General features: G+C 43.5%; 1 protein-coding gene across 1 annotated transcript in view; it reads right to left on the bottom strand.

Annotated features, from left to right (window-relative positions):
* Positions 1–13,714, bottom strand: part of PLCB1 (phospholipase C beta 1) — a 335,098-nt gene extending 321,384 nt beyond the window's left edge. Inside the window, exons 1-2 of the mRNA XM_062490621.1 lie at positions 13,616–13,714; positions 2,592–2,669 (exon numbers count right to left, since the gene is read on the bottom strand). Of these exons, the coding sequence (XP_062346605.1) occupies positions 2,592–2,669; positions 13,616–13,714 (177 nt within the window). The remainder of the gene's footprint in view (positions 1–2,591; positions 2,670–13,615) is intronic.
* Between the last annotated feature and the right edge of the window lie 2,101 nt (positions 13,715–15,815).

The raw sequence follows: 15,815 nt of genomic DNA, 5'->3' as shown, positions 1-15,815 counted from the left end.
ACTAGAACTTTGGGCTCTGACTAGACCAACAGCAATCCCAAAGACTGTCCAGACCCACTGCTAGACAGACACTACACTTTATTTGCCTTTGCCTGCAACAAAGAAGAATGAGAAAAGGAAGGGAACAAGAAAGCCATGCCAGAAGCACCTCAACCAGCCAACGAGTCAGGGAAAGCTGAAGGGCTACAACCACCAGTTCTCTAAGCTAAATAAAAAAACATAGCACAGGGGAGTGGTTTTCTGTCTGTTTTGTTTTGCCCTCCCAGTGATTCATGTAATTTTTGTACAACTTTACTGATAAGGCAACAGCAAACAAAGGAGGCAGATTCCTGTTTTAAGCAGCACACCATTACCCGGGCAGTGATTTACTGTTTCACACAGTGTCTGGCAACAGGACACACAAATGGCATGAGAGATGGCTGCTGCTCAGGTCTCATCTCCACACCTTCTGTAGTCAGCTCCCAGAAAAACGTGCCTGATCAAGGAAGCTGGCAGCAGGCTTCTCCCACTTCATCACTTTGTTTAGCAAGGCTTATCTTTCCACACACAGAAAATAATAGAGGCCTTGCCCACAACAAAAACAGCTGCTTTAAAAAAATAACATTGGGGAAAAGAGAGAAAGTGATCATACAGAGGTTGTATTGTCCTCATATTTCTTCACAGTTCCACTATCATCACAGGATCATCTCTCACACAGAGAAGGAAATTAAAGAGAATCTCCTATATAACCTCATTTTTTTATGTATTTGCAATTTCACAATCAACATGAACCCAAATACTCTAAAAACAGAAAACTGCACTTCCTTTCCAGTCCTTGCACTATCAGCACCCAGTATATATAAATCTACTTTCTTGAAATAGGCAGTGCTAGAATGGTGTTTAGAAACAAGCTTCACCTAGTTGTCGTGAATTATTAACCAGAAAAAACCCATCTTGTTCTTTACAGAGTCTTGATTTGCAAGCTTAAAAATCAAGCTGACACTTAAACCTCTTGCAGAAACACCCAACCTTTACAAAAAGGCTCTGAGCATTATAAATACATTTTTTCATGAATATGGGAACAACAATTCTATAAATAGCTATTCTTCACAGAGTTGCTTCAAGACATTGTTTTTACAGACAACAGTAGGAAACTGAAGGAGGTCTTAGTGCCAAACACATTAAAAGTGAAATAAACTCTCCAATCAACACTGGGTTTCCACTTATTCTCACAAAGTTCATAGTTATTTTTTAGCTTATACAATTAGTTTATGCAAGGGAAGGAACAAGCCAAAAGGCTGCACTGTGTCCTGGCACAGCCACCCAGTCAGTGTAAATCACTCACAGCCTTCAGCTTCTGAGGGCACTCACTTGGCTGCTCTGGGCAGTAATTTAAAACAACTCTGCACTCCCAACAGATGAACTCACTATTACCCACCACAACCTTGCACAAGCACAGGCAAAGACAAGATTTTCATTATAAACTCCACAATACGATTTCCAAATGCACTCACTCAAAACCGTGCTCCATCTCCTCTCAAAAGCAAACATAGGAAGATAAACACGATCTAACGTAGTAGCAAATTGCCTCTTCAATGTGCCTGCACATTTCATGGTTGCTATCTCCTCAAGCTATTTTTGTCCTGGTATCTAAACATAAAATCAACAAGAACTCCTGAAAAACAGCTACACAACTGGTAAACCAGCTTTCTGCAGCCAGAATGCTACAAGCACACATTCAGTTTTTCGGCAGATCCTTGCACAAGGCCAAAGCTCAAGCACTACCAAGTTCAACACCATTTTCAACAAGGGAACCAGCACAAGCACTTGATAAACACTTGAAAATTCATCTGTATAACAAGGAGAAAATCGTTCAATTCCCAGTTTCGTCACAGTGTTTTACAATAACAATTGCCACACTAATATTCTACTATAAACCTGAGTATGAAACAAACTGCACCCAAGTGCTCAGGGTGCTGACCTCTTTGCCTGTGTTTCCTTGGCTTTCCGGCCTCCAACAGCTGGGAACACAACAGTGGTGGTTCTGAGTGGTGACAGGGATGTGAAACTGGAACAGGGCAGCAATGAATCAGGCCAGGAGCTTTCCCAACTGCTCCCCAGCCACGGGAGTGAGCTCAGCACACCGGAATGTTTTTGAAACTGGCCAGCAAAGATTAGGAAGAACTTGGTGACGTGGCCCACCAGACATGGCCAGGGAGCACGTGACTGTTAAGGAAGAATTCAAAGGGAGCTATTGCCTCTGGGAATCCAGGCTTGCCATGCACCACAGCCAAAACTCTCAATGTGCAGAAGGCAAGAGAAACCAAAAGGCAGCTGCAAGTGAACCGCAACAGCATCCCAAATGAATCCTTCCTGTCCTTGCCAGGACAATTATGCACCTCACTGGGCATTCCAGCCTCTTCATGGCTGGAATTTACCCAATCTTCCATCCATGTCTCCAAGATTTGTGCACCAGGGATGAGCCACAGACCTGTTGTCTTTGCTCTCCAAAAGAGCAGAGGAAGATAATGCTGATCAAATGCTGTGCCAGGACTGCACATCACACCACAGAAAAGGAAGAACCATTCTGGAGCTGGAAGCTTTTCTCTTACCTTATTTTGATCCGTCCAGTAGAAGAAAAATCCCTGTGGGTCTGTTCGGAGGATAATTGGAGTCACAACAGTAGAGTCCTGGCAAAGAAAGGACAAACAAAAAAATCCATGTCAGCACACAGAACACATAATTACGCACAAGCTGCTTTGCCATTCATGTTAATGAATTGCAACATCTAGAAATTACCCTGAAGGTATCACTAGCAAGATGCCACTGAAAGAATTTAGTATCACCTGCCTCATCTCCATTTTTCTGACATAACGTATTTCCACTACTGTGGAGACAGCACCAAATAACTCCAGACTTGTCAACACATGGGGTTAACCCAGAAAAGCTCCAAGCACATGAAGTCAGAGGTATAACACCCTGAATGTCAAACTAGAGCCCACGCTGTAAAGCATTACAGTTAGGTGTCCACTGCCCACCGTCATCTCACTTCACATTCAGGTATCAACACTAAATACCTACAAAATTTACTTTTACAAAGGCTGAATTTGCCTAGAAAACACAGAACAGCATTATTTACCTTAAGACTTTTGTCAGCAACATTCTTTTAAAATATCTTTTTTTTAATCAAACCATGAAAATTTCAGTAATGGGAATATATCTATTCCACCTCACTTTCAAACTAGTTGAAAACCTGTCTAGTCTGGTAACATTCCATAGCCCAGGTCATTTAAAAACAAGCCCATTTCTTAGTACAATGAGCAAGGCAGCTTTGCTACCTACAAATTCATGTCTTCTGACTGACAGCAGTGCCTGACTCAGGAGGCACAAGCTCTAATCCAAGCCTTTTCCACAGATGGGAGCTCACTGCACCTCTCACATCAAGGTTCCCTGGTACCTAACAGCTGACATCAGTGCAGCCTGCTCTTAGTAGGATTTTTTCCTCTCTCTCTCTCTCTCCTATTTTTCATGACATCTGTAAAGATACTGTTGTCTCAAGACCTCTACCCATTCTTCACACTCAATTCAGAAGTTATGGAAGAGGCACAGAAAGGAAAAAGACAAGGATACAGAACAATTTCCTAAGCCAGGCTAAACACACAGTTCCTCCTCAGAAAGGATTTATATTTCTGTTGAAGTGCTACAGGTATTTTATAGCTTGAACATTCACCTATTTCCAAAGCAGTAATGGTATGAGGTCAGTCTATTGCTTTGAGGAAAAAAAATGGGCTGCAATAGATTCAAATTTAAATCAAACATATTTAAGTGCATCATATGAGCACAACAAGAGTTGATCGAAGTGACACTATTATAAATAAATAAAACTTAGCTTCTCTAAGTGTCATTTTTGATGCAAGAACACTTATCTGTATCATGTCACCAGTACAATCCTTCATGACATAGCAGCAAACACCCAGCAATGGCCATTCCTGAAATAGGGAAGATGAACTACTCCCAGTTCACAGTGAGAAAAACTGAGAGCCAAAGGAGCTCAGTGACAGGCCCAGAACCAGCCAGGAGCCTACAGGGCAACAAGGTGAAAGAATAAAATGGCATCAAGCATATTTTTATCTCAGCATAAGAGAAATGCAAATTGAAGGGCAAGTACTACACTACAAGGAAATACAAGATCAAACCCTTCACTGAGTGTAGAAGGCCTTTTTATAACTGCAAGATCCAGGCTTTGCATCTGTCCAGAGGTGCAGTGACACTGAAAAAGTGCCACAGGAGTTTTCAGAGGCTGGGAACAACTGTGGCTGGGCCATGGGAATGTTCCCAGAGTTAAACCTTCATTAAAACACTGCCCTTCCCTAAGAGAACAGACATGCACAATTTGTAGAATCTTATTTTTACTCCCATTTATTCCTAGTTTTTAAAATCTTGTACACCTGAGATTTGGATACTGTTTGAAGCAACCTGCAAATCTGGTTTTAAAATATATCAGACTCTGAAGAAATCTGTCTGTATCCACAAGCACCTAAAAAAGGGTTCTTAGACCTCCACCATTCAAAATGAGACTAAATCCCTGTTCTGAAGATAGAACTCTCCTTTTTTACCTTATTTTGTAGTGCCATATACAGCATGAAAACACAAAAACGAGGAAAGATAAAGACTAAGTGTTCTTCTGCCTTTGGATGAGATATAAACAGCTTAGGGGGAAAGAGAAGGAAGTGATGGGAAACACACAAAGCAGTTATCTCCAGGATTAACTGATATTGCTGGTTAATCATTTAAAATCAGTTGCTTCAAACCAAAGTGTATTTGAAGACACACAGCTACCAGATTAATACTTTTGTACATGCAGGTTTTGAAATGTTGACTAAAACCTGACTCAAGAAAGCAGAAGATGAAGAGAAAGAAACTTCCATATTTATTAGGTGGCCTAAGGGAAACTTTATCATGACAGGGTGAGTTTTAGTCTGGGAATCTCTGCTCCAGAAAGCTGTTTAGAGACTTTATTTGGGGTTAATTAACTCTACTACTCTGACATAAGGCACAGCACAATTAACATGCTGATGAACATGAGAACCCCACACTGTTACAGGATCTGAGAATAACTCTGCACGTGTATTTGTGCAACATGTGCCTTAGAACTCTTCCATACAGCCAGCAGCAGCAATAAAAACCATGTGCATAATGCTTTATATGTTCTACAAGTTAATTATCACTCTTGTAAATCCCTGACATCAAATGCCACACTCTGTTCTGGGTGTGGAGGAAGAGGAATAACCTTTTTGAGTCAGCTCTGCAAGTCCTTCTACCCACTCCAGAGAAAAAGCACAGTCCTTTGTCACCTGGGACAGGTCTCTTGCTTTTACTACTACTACTCTGCAACGGCAGAAAATAATCAACAAATCTCCTGAAAAACTCCTTTTGCAATACACATTCAAGAAAAGCAGCAGTTCAAGGCTCTGAAATAGATATTTGCTTCAACCCACGATTGTCTGGTGCATTTATTTACAAACATTATTGTACTATTAAAGGAATGACTGTGGTTTATGACCCATGAGACACACCTGCAGTCATTTATGAGTATCCTGAAGTCCATTAATTCAATTTCCTCACCCAAAGAGCTGACCTCATAACTCTCCTGAGCAGACTGACCAACAACGCACAACTCCAAAGAAAAGTATTATGAACAGGACACAATAGAGGGGGAGGAGAATTTAAATAAACAAAATTTCAAGGACAAACAAATCAGGAGCAGACATCCTTATCTCCCCTAACTCAGTGAGATCCAAAAGTGAGAATAAAATAGGCAATCAAAATGTGCTGCCCATCTCTAAAGCTGAAGGGTTTGGAAATTAGCACATTTAAAATGTGCAGGAGAGTAGCCTATATCCATTCCTCTGGCTATCAACAAATGAAGCAGCAGGCCAGATTCCTGAGATGCTTCCAAGCAGGTAAAGGTCTGGGAGGAGATGACAATGCAAAAATCAGTTGTGATCAGAAGAGGTCAAGGAAAAGTAAAAAGGAGGATGTCCCAGAGAGTGGTGCAAATGACTGCATATTATTAGGATTTTTAAATGCCATCCTTGGATGGTGCCAAGCAGTGACTTGCTTTCCAGGCAACTGATCCTGCAAATTCCTTGGAAGAAAGAGTGGCCCTAATCTGGTTGTCCCAGCATGCTGTGTATCACACCAGTCTCAGATTAACAGAATAATTTTCTTGAAGGGCTTTTAATTTCACCTTTAAAAGTCCTCCACCTTTTTATTTGCTGACTTAATGCCAATTCTCTACTTTCCTCCAATTCCAGTCTCAAATGAATAATGTGGCTGTTCTATACTTACTCCATTAAGTTGCCTCCTAATTGGCTGCCCAACCTCAGATCCTGCATTAGCAATATTCTTTGGTTTATACTTTTAAATGAAGAGGTTTCAACTTCATGCCCAGAAAGTACCACAAGGAACTGTGGGAGCCCTTACCAGCCAGGCACAGCAGAACACAAGCACAGAGGACCAATGCACAAATCCATAACTAAATGACTGCCAGGGAAAGGCTTCAAGGTTTGATTTTAAGAGTGGGTCCCTCAGACTACCTCCAACACCAGTGAGCAAAAAGTGCCACCTCCATTTCATTACTACTGACCAGTAAAGATGATCATACAAAGATAATTAGTGAAGAGGGTGAAAACTTTGGTTTAGCTCCTTTCTGACCATATATATCACAGCACCACCATGACCTGGCTGTACATGAGATGGAACCTTTTACTCCATGATGAGCCAGAAGAGCTTGTGTTTTAATAAATCACACATAGATAATGATGATGTTTCTTAGAAACAGCTGCAGTCAAAATTCACATCAACAGATTTAAAAAGAAAAGGCAGAGCAGCCTCTGTCCTCAGCTCTTCTGACAGTGAGGCTCATGATACTGCCTTATTAAGGCTGACTGTTCTTTCCTGGCTTTGCCTCAGATTTCCAGAGGCATTGAACATCACCAAATATAACCTGAAAACTTTTGCACATCATTATTTCACTTGCTTGAATCTTCTCAAAAATTTCTGCCAAAATGCTATGAAACACAAAGCTAAGAAATATGGACTCTTTCTGGCAAAGGCAAAATATTCTTGAATATTTCTTTCATTTTGGCCAAAAGGCCTAAAATCTGGTTGATCAAAGGTGTAACATGTGGGCACAGTCCCTAAAAAGAGCTCTCCTGCCACTCCTCATATCAGGTGAATTCCAGGTCTAGGGGAAGCTGAGAAGGTGCAAAAGGATAGCAGAACTCCAGTTTCCACAAGGTCAGCAAATATATTAGCTGTGAATTCCATAATACAGTGGGTGTACTCAGACTGGAATCAAACAGGATTACCCAGACAAATAGAACTATGAACTACTTCAGGCTGAGAGCTGAACTACAAGTGAAAGGGAGAGAGTCCCCATCCCACTTGCAGTGAATCTCTGAAATAATCTGAAAGGGTAAAGATGCCCCCTTTTACTGAGGGCAGAGTAACCACATCTGCCACAAGTGAACAGGCTGCAAAAAAGAAAGCATTGGAGAAGGTGAAATGACTGCTGGAAGGACCAAAAAAAAAAAAAAAATCAAAACTGGAATAGATCTTTACAGAACTGTAAAATGAAATTGCACTTCTTCAATGGGAACATGCAAGAAGATATCCTTCACTATTAGAGTTGTTAAACCCTGGAGAGACTTCAGTGATGGCACCCCAGGACAGAAATCATCGTTCTGCTGATCAAAGACTTCATGTTTCAAAGATCTGCCCTGACTGGGATTTCACATAAGTCTGTCCTACCCCAACCCATTTCTCAGCATATCCTCACACTCAAGCTAACGATCCTCTTACTGCATTTGTTTGCATGAGTCCTTAAATGTTGCAAGCTTAACAGTCAAGAAAGACAGAATAAAGGGAGAACTTCAGAGCAAAGGCAGTGAAATTCCAACCAGGAAGATTTTGACCACGGGCAGAGAGTTCTTGTGATGCTGAGAAAGTAACTTAAACCAGTCTGCTCATCAGCATAAACGCTACATTTTGATTTTGAGAGAACACTGGAACTATATTTCAACATTTTATTTTCTAGTTTTAAGAGATGCTGAGCTCAAACTTATCTGAAATCACTGGGGAGGCATTCTGAACATCTGACAGTATGGCATTGCAGCCGGAAAATCAGGTCCAAGGTACCTAATCACAGATTTAAAAAATCTAATGTTGGTGGTCTTTGGATCTGCAACAGTACAACTGGAAACATTTTGTCATTTAATGGGTCTTATGAAAATAAATTAAAGAGTGCTTACAATGCATTTACTTTATAATAGATCAAAGACTGCGTAGTTAGAAATAGACTGCAATAGTAAATTATGCATTAACTATTTCACTCCAGGTTTTTTTTAAAAAAAAAACAACAGAAGAGTCTTAAGCATTCAAACACTGAAGTGAAGAAAGCACACAGTGCACAACCCAAATTCACAGTTAACTTCCCTTTCCCAAAGAATGCTCATTTATTTAGAAGTTTTCTTGTTTTCACTTCCCCATGTATCCACCAGCACTCCAAAGGGCTCCAAAACTCCACTAACAGATGTTATCTATGATGTGAACATCAGATCTTCCCAGGCAGGCTTCTAACCAATCTGCAGCAGATCCAAATTTTATTTTCCCCCTCTTAAGTTATAAAGAGCTTTCCAACAGACTTGACCAAGCTCAGGCTCTCCCACTTATTAAATATTAACTCCTAAAAATTGTAAATTCCATCTCCTGTGTTGCAAAAGACCAAAACCACAACTTACAGTCATTCAGATAAAATACTTTTAAGCAGCCCAGAGCTGATACTTGTTTACTACATAAAGATTAGCAACAATAAAGAAACAACAAGAACTCCAGAATGTCAGACTTGACCTCTTCACTCCAGGCTGAAAGTGTTCACAAAAAAATAAACTCTTCAGCTTATTGTTTTAGTTTTATACACACAGAACAACGATTGCTCATTTTTCATGTCCTCACCAATGTACTCAAGTGGTAGGCTTGTGCACAGTTTAAAAACAAACAAAAAGAGGCAGGGGGGAAAAGTAACTTAAAATAACTTCTGAAAAATTCCAAGTCGTTTATTTGTTTCATCTCAGCTTATCCAGAATAAAGATGCTCTGATGTTATGTTTACTTATAAGGGTAAAGGGGATACTCATGATAATGTTCTTTTAAAACATTCTAAACAGATAAAGAAGCCTGCAAATTTCTAGAGCATTCACTCTGAGCTCAAAAATGCTTTACTAAGACCAAGTGCTCTAAGAGAAAGGCATTAAAGAAGATTTGGGTTCTACTTTGCTGCTCACCTGGGGCAGTTCTGTAGCCACTATGCTATGCTACCTGTCCAGAGGTTTTCTGCAGTAATGCAATGCTTAGATAAAAGATATGGCTAGAAAATTGGAATACTGGCCCTCAATTTAGGTAGAATTCACTTTAGCAATATAGTTAACTTAAAAATGAAAGTAAATAGTGTGAGCTACAGAGAGATCAGTGAAAATCTTTATGCAAAGTATATATCACTAGGGAAGATAAGAAAGCCTTTAAGCAAGAAATGAAAACAAACCTATTTTTGAACATACATCATCTTAACTTGCTACAGTATGCCAATTACAGCTCTCAGAAAATATCAGCTCAGCTGTGCCCTGGCTGTTGAGCTACTTAAAGACTCAGTTATGTCTATCTTGTTCCCACTACAGGCCAGACAAAAACAAGCAAAGAAGTCAGGGCAGATTGCAGCCCTTGAGACAGGTAATTTCTGGGAGAAGTTGCTCTTTATATTCAAGTTTCCTTACCCTTCTCATCCCAGCAACACTTGCTGCTACATTAAGCTTAACCCCTTATCAAAAAAAAGTTTCAACTGTAAACCTTACTTATTAAATATATTATTTATTAAATTTATTACACTTTAAACTCTCATCAGGAAGAGCTGCTATAACCTGGGATCACCACAGCAGAAGGGATGAAGCCAGTTCTTCCCGAGCCTTCACCCTCTCTCACTTCTCTGTAGGAATACAAGAGTACAGCTGTTCAAAGCCAGACTAGCAGTCAGGAGACCCAGGCTCTCCCAGAAGTCAGGGAAAATCAGCTATAGAGTCTCAACTCAAGAAACAACTCGAGGAAGCAAGAGCTCAGCCAACTACCATCTGAACCAAGCACACACACAGATACAGCAATAAAAAAGACTGAAGCAATCTGCCACATTTACCTTCCACAGATTCTACGGAGCAGCTATTTCTGCTCAGTGCCTTGTGAATCCAGAGCTACACACCCAGAGCAACAAATCATTCTAAAATTTGCTTTCTGACCTGGAATACTGTTACAGAACACAACAGAAACAGCACAAAGAAAAGCAAAGTTACATGACAATAATAATCTGTTTAACTTTAGTACTTTACACCCTGATCCCAAATGGAATTTGTGAACAGTGTATTAGGCATTGGATGGTGGGAGCAGTATTACATCCAATCCCAAGGTATGAAAGAGTGACTAATATGGCAAATCCAGAATTTCTTAATTGATCCTAATGTTTTTTCAATTTAGAAACTGAAGATGGTCTGCAGAGGAAATGGAATTCCAAGCCTTCCACCTGCCTGCCTGTGATCTGGAGTGGCTGATGTGACCTCCTCCTCTCCCACCAAGCTCAGGCACAGCATTTCTCTTTCCAGCTGGATCATCCCCACAGTGCAGGGGCAGCAGGCACTGGACGAGGCTCGTGGGTGACACATAGATTTCAGTGCTGCTCTTCAGAGAGGGGGTTCATGTGAATTGTCAGCACCACATCTGCTATCAGCACCTCAGTTACTGATCAGGCAGAGCTACGAGAGGTTCAGGATGGGAAGTCCATACATGGACTGGTTTCCAAGTCTGTAGGACCACAGCTTTTGTCAGGCTGTTCTCCACACCTTGCCACACAGTGTCCTTCTCAAAGCTAGTAAACACTCTCTTTAATGTTACTCTACACAACATGAAATTCCTTAAATGCCTCACATGCTCTGGTTTAAATGCTTCCAGCACTCCCATTTAAAGAGACCCATTTAAAAAGTCTCAGTGGTTTAAGGCTCAGCTAGAAAAATTTTGCTTTGGGCTGGAACTTGGTACAAGTCATAAGAATTCATAACAACCACTTCTGCTTCATGAAATGCAAAAGAAAGTCAGTAGGAGCATCTTTAAACTGGGACAAGAACAACGCCAGGAGAAGATAAAGGCTGCCCCAGAGCACAGTTGATATGGAAGAACTCAACTCCCACTCACACACTAAGTGACAAGAACGGGTGCATAATAAACATCACTGTGTGAGCCTGGCTGTTCTGAAGAGCCCTGGTGGCACAGCAGAGCCAAAGTGCTCATTATGGTCAATTGTGTTTTACAGTTACATGTTGTAGTTCACTACTTTTTATTAGACCCTATTGTTTCGCTAGTAAGTTTGTGCATGCCTATTGCATCAGAGTCAGAGGTTGACATTCATCAGCATCCTTTTAAAAACCCTCCATCAGATTAATTTCATAGAAAACTAAGACTCCAAAGTGGTTAATGGCTACTCAATGGCAAATACTTTTCAAAACCACTGAACACGCACTTGTCTGAATGCCTTCATACGGTCAGAGTGGCAGAGGACACTCCCTTCCCTTGAAACCCTGGATTTTTTGGGGCTTCGGCAGCTGAGAACACTACAGGCAAGACAGGAGGGGGGGAAACATGCAGATATACACACAATGCACAGTCAACAATGAGTTAATGCTAGAGTTCTTCATCACAGTGTGGCTAAATAGACATCAACTTGCACAAGGCTGCCCATGAAAGCACTCACTAAACACAACAGGACGCAACTCAGTCACACATTCCAGGGAGCACCTGTGTACTGCTGAGTTATACCTTTAACCCAAAATACAGGTCTTTCTCCAGAATTTAGCAATGTTTTATTACTGCAGGCTTTAGGTTTACAATTTTAATTTTTTTTACCACCTAGCCTATAACAGACAGGTTATACAGTGAACATCCACTGAGCATAGAGAACACCTCTTCATCCTTTAATTCTATCTACACAATTACTATTTGGGAAATAGCACTCCAATAATTTAAACTGTTGCCTGATGGGCTTGGACTTCAGTCTGGAGACTCGAATCATTGTTAGCTTGACCTCTGCGTATACACACGGAAATTCCTTGGTAGCTTACCAAAAATAAAACAATAACTGCAATGACAAGGCTGCCTTTTCCTATCCTAAGGAAAACATCAACCAAAAGAAAACATTTTCTCAGGCAAGTCATTCAAGCCTAGTTCCTGAACATAAAGAACCTGTATCAAGCAACTGTTTGGTACTGCGGACAAGGTCAGTTTGCTGAGCCTTTTAAAAATGTGTTAGCTTATTACTGTAAATAAAACTTCACACCACAAGTTGTTTGGTTTCTGATGTTCTCTCTCTCCTTGAGAGTGTTTATCACAGGTTTACAGGGGTCAGGCTCACAAGTTTGGCTGCTGGACAGGCTGCAAGCAATGGCAGAAGAGAGAGACGTAACAAGCCAAGAGCAGTGGTTACATATGAACTGCTCCTTTTCTCTCGCTGCTGTCCCTCCAGCTGTTGCTGCGAATGTCTTTAGCACAGCCAAGCTCACAGCAAAAACACAAGAGCTCTGAAAACAACCCATTCTCAACAATTCTCCTGACACTCAGTCTGCCTGCCTTCTTTCCCAACCATTTCTGTATCACAGCTTGAGTCTCACGATGCCTCTGTGCCTCCAGACACCACTCACACACAGACTTCCTGGGGCACCTGCTCCTCCATGCACAACTGAGACACAAACAAAGTGTGTTGTACTGCCGGAGCAAAAGCTGGCAGAGGACTCATCCAGCTTTCCTTCTCTGCAGGCTTTGAAAAAGGCAACTCTTCTGGTTCACTCCCCCCTACCCCCCAGCACTGTCCCGGGCATAGCCAGAATGCCAAGAGAAAAATCCCAGCACTCTACCAAAGGTGAAGTGGAAACAGCACTCTCTTCCTGCGAGAGGCCATACAAACGTGAAGGGTTGGGAAGCAGCAAGGGAAAGCAGATGTGATGTTGAGGCAAGTCTCGTGTCCTAAGGAACCAAGAAAGAAAAGTATCTTCTACGGAGGCAGTAAAATGACCAAGGGTACCCAAACTGCAAGCCCTGGGAGAACACATCCAGGACTTGACAACTCCACCAGAACAAGAGAGACAGCGAGAGGAGCAGGAGCCAGAAGGAAAAGGACAAGCTGGGAGGAGGAGACGGGAGATGGAAGGAGAGAACAGGTTGAAACAACTATGTTACAAGGACAGAGGCGGCAACATGCACACTGAAACACGGGAGGCGGGAGAGGAAGGCGCTCGCGAAAGCAGCCAGCTCAACACAGTTCGCACCGGCCAAGCACAATTAGGCAGGAGAGCCCTCGGAGAAAGTTTGCCCGGCATTCAGCCGCCGGTCCAACACCGCCGCTCGGCTCGGGCAGCACACGGCAGGGACACCTCCGGCACCGCCCCGCACCTGCCCTCCGCACCGAGCAGGGCACGGCCCGGAGCCCTCCCACCCGACCGATCCGTAACCCCGCCGTGCCCCTGCCGGGGGAAGCGGGGGCTACTCACATCGTCCCACTTGACGAATTTGACGCCTTTCTTGAGGGTTTCCGAGACGCAGACGGGCTTGAGCTGCAGAGCGTGCACCCCTGGCTGTGCCCCGGCCATCTGCACCGCATGGACGCGCTCGCTCTGCCCCGGCGCTGGGAAGCCGCGGGAAGCGGCCGCTGCAGGAGGGACGCCGGGGCGCCGGAAACCCGGGAGAGAGGCCGGCGGAGGCGCCTGGAGCGGGCAGGGAGGCGGCTGCCCGGGCGAGAGGCTTCACTGGCGCTGGCCCAAGGAGCTGGCGCGGCAGCGGCCGGGGCGAGCCATGCGGCGGCACATCCTCTATATACCGCCGGCCCGCCCGCTCCTCTCACACACACGCACGCACGCAGGGCACGGAGCCGCGGCGCTGCCCGCTCCGCTCACTCCCTCCCCTCCTCGCCGCTCCTCCTCCCGCCCCGCCAGGCTCGGCCCCCGAGGTTCCCCCGCGCCCAGGGCAGCGCCAGCGGCGCCGCGGCGCCACCTCCCGGCCACGGCCACCTCCCGGCCACGGCCACCTCCCGGCCACGGCCACCTCCCGGCCACGGCCACCTCCCGGCCACGGCCACCTCCCGGCCACGCTCCCTCCGGAAGGTAGAAGCACGGCGGGGAGACGCTGGGGAATGGGAGTTCCATCTCTCTTCTCCGCGGGAAGCACGCGTGGGTCTCCGGTACCGCGCCGCAGTGCCCAGCAAGGGAGCGAGGGTGACTGTCCGCGCATCTCGTCCCACTGAGAGATATGGCCAGGAGTGCTCCCGCGAGCTGCAAAAGGGATGAGCACTGACACACACAATGGGTGGTCTTGGAAGGGCTCTCTGGAGACCATCCAGTCCCGCAGCCCAACTAAGGCGGGGGCACCTGGAGCAGGTGACACAGGAACACGTCCAGGTGGGTTTGGGATGTCTCTAGAGTGCCACAGCCTCCCCTCTAGGCAGCTCTGCCGTGCTTCAGAGCACAGCTCTACAGTGCTCTGCCGCCTTCAGCATAGAAATTCTCCCCACGTTTAGTGAAACTGCTTGTCTTTTACTTTTGAGGGAACACTTATTGTAAAAGCAGAGGGACAGCGCTGAGCCTGCACAGTGATGCCAAAAGAAGAACTTCTAATTGAAAGAGTGGCACAAGCAATTCCCAAAGCGTCATGCTTTAAACACACAAACTGCTTTACCACAGCTTTTTGATCTCAGAAGATGAAGAGGCTTCCTCAGAACAAAGACATACGACCTTAATTCAGTTTTAGGTATACTCAACTCAAAAGGCATTAAGATGGCAAATTGTCCTCTCACCCAGCAAAAATTCTAAATCCAGAGGTTTTAAGGAAAAGTTTTTGAAGAACAAAGTTATATGTGCTCCACCAATGACCTTCTCTCTGTTAGAGCCCCTGTGCAGTCAAAGAGATAAAGCATCAGATGACAGCGTGTGAGATTTCTAATTTCTCCGTAGGGGTTTCCAACTGACCCTTGGGATTTCGGGGCAGCAGACCAAACTTCTGCTACAAACAAAGCAGATGACACAGAAAAAAATATGTATTTGCATGTATTTTTAACTTTGTACTACTCTGAAATATCATTCCTCCAAACTAAGTATTTTTTTTCTTCAATCTGAGTGTGGAGCTGTTGGTTCTGGTTTTTTAAATTAAAAAGCTACAAAACTGGCATACTGTACTGCTGATTTGCTCTTATTATAGAGAGTTGCTAAAGCTTCTCCTCTGGGCCTTTTCCAGATTCTTCCCTTTCAATGAAAAACTTTTGATCGCCTTCAGCAGGAGGTGAATCTGCTTCTTTACAATAGCCCATGTATGCATTTTAAGGCCAATTAACCCATTTCATCTATTTTTTGTTCTTATTAACCTTCTGTGCAAATGTGGGTGTCACATCAGTCAGAATGTGAGCCTGCTCTCTCCCTGCTGTGCTTAATTCCCAGCCATTTGCCATGACTTAAAGAAACAATAACCAATTCTGCCTTTGGATGCACTGACGTACGGGGTTGTTCTATGATAGGGGAAAAGAGACAGATTTTCAGGACCATTTTAACAACTACCTTTTTATCTCAATTCATATAGCATAAAAAAGAATGAAAACACTACTAAAATCCCCAGAAAATAAAAGCAGAGAGTACTGATGCTACAGTACTTACTCATGATCCTTTAAGCTCTTGCATTCCCAGTAGTCTACTGACATTAGGCCTT

The sequence above is a fragment of the Cinclus cinclus genome, chromosome 3 (assembly GCF_963662255.1).
Source record: "Cinclus cinclus chromosome 3, bCinCin1.1, whole genome shotgun sequence".
NCBI classification, from domain to species: domain Eukaryota; kingdom Metazoa; phylum Chordata; class Aves; order Passeriformes; family Cinclidae; genus Cinclus; species Cinclus cinclus.
Note: the sequence above shows the minus strand (reverse complement) of the source record. Positions and strands in the feature narration are given on the sequence as shown.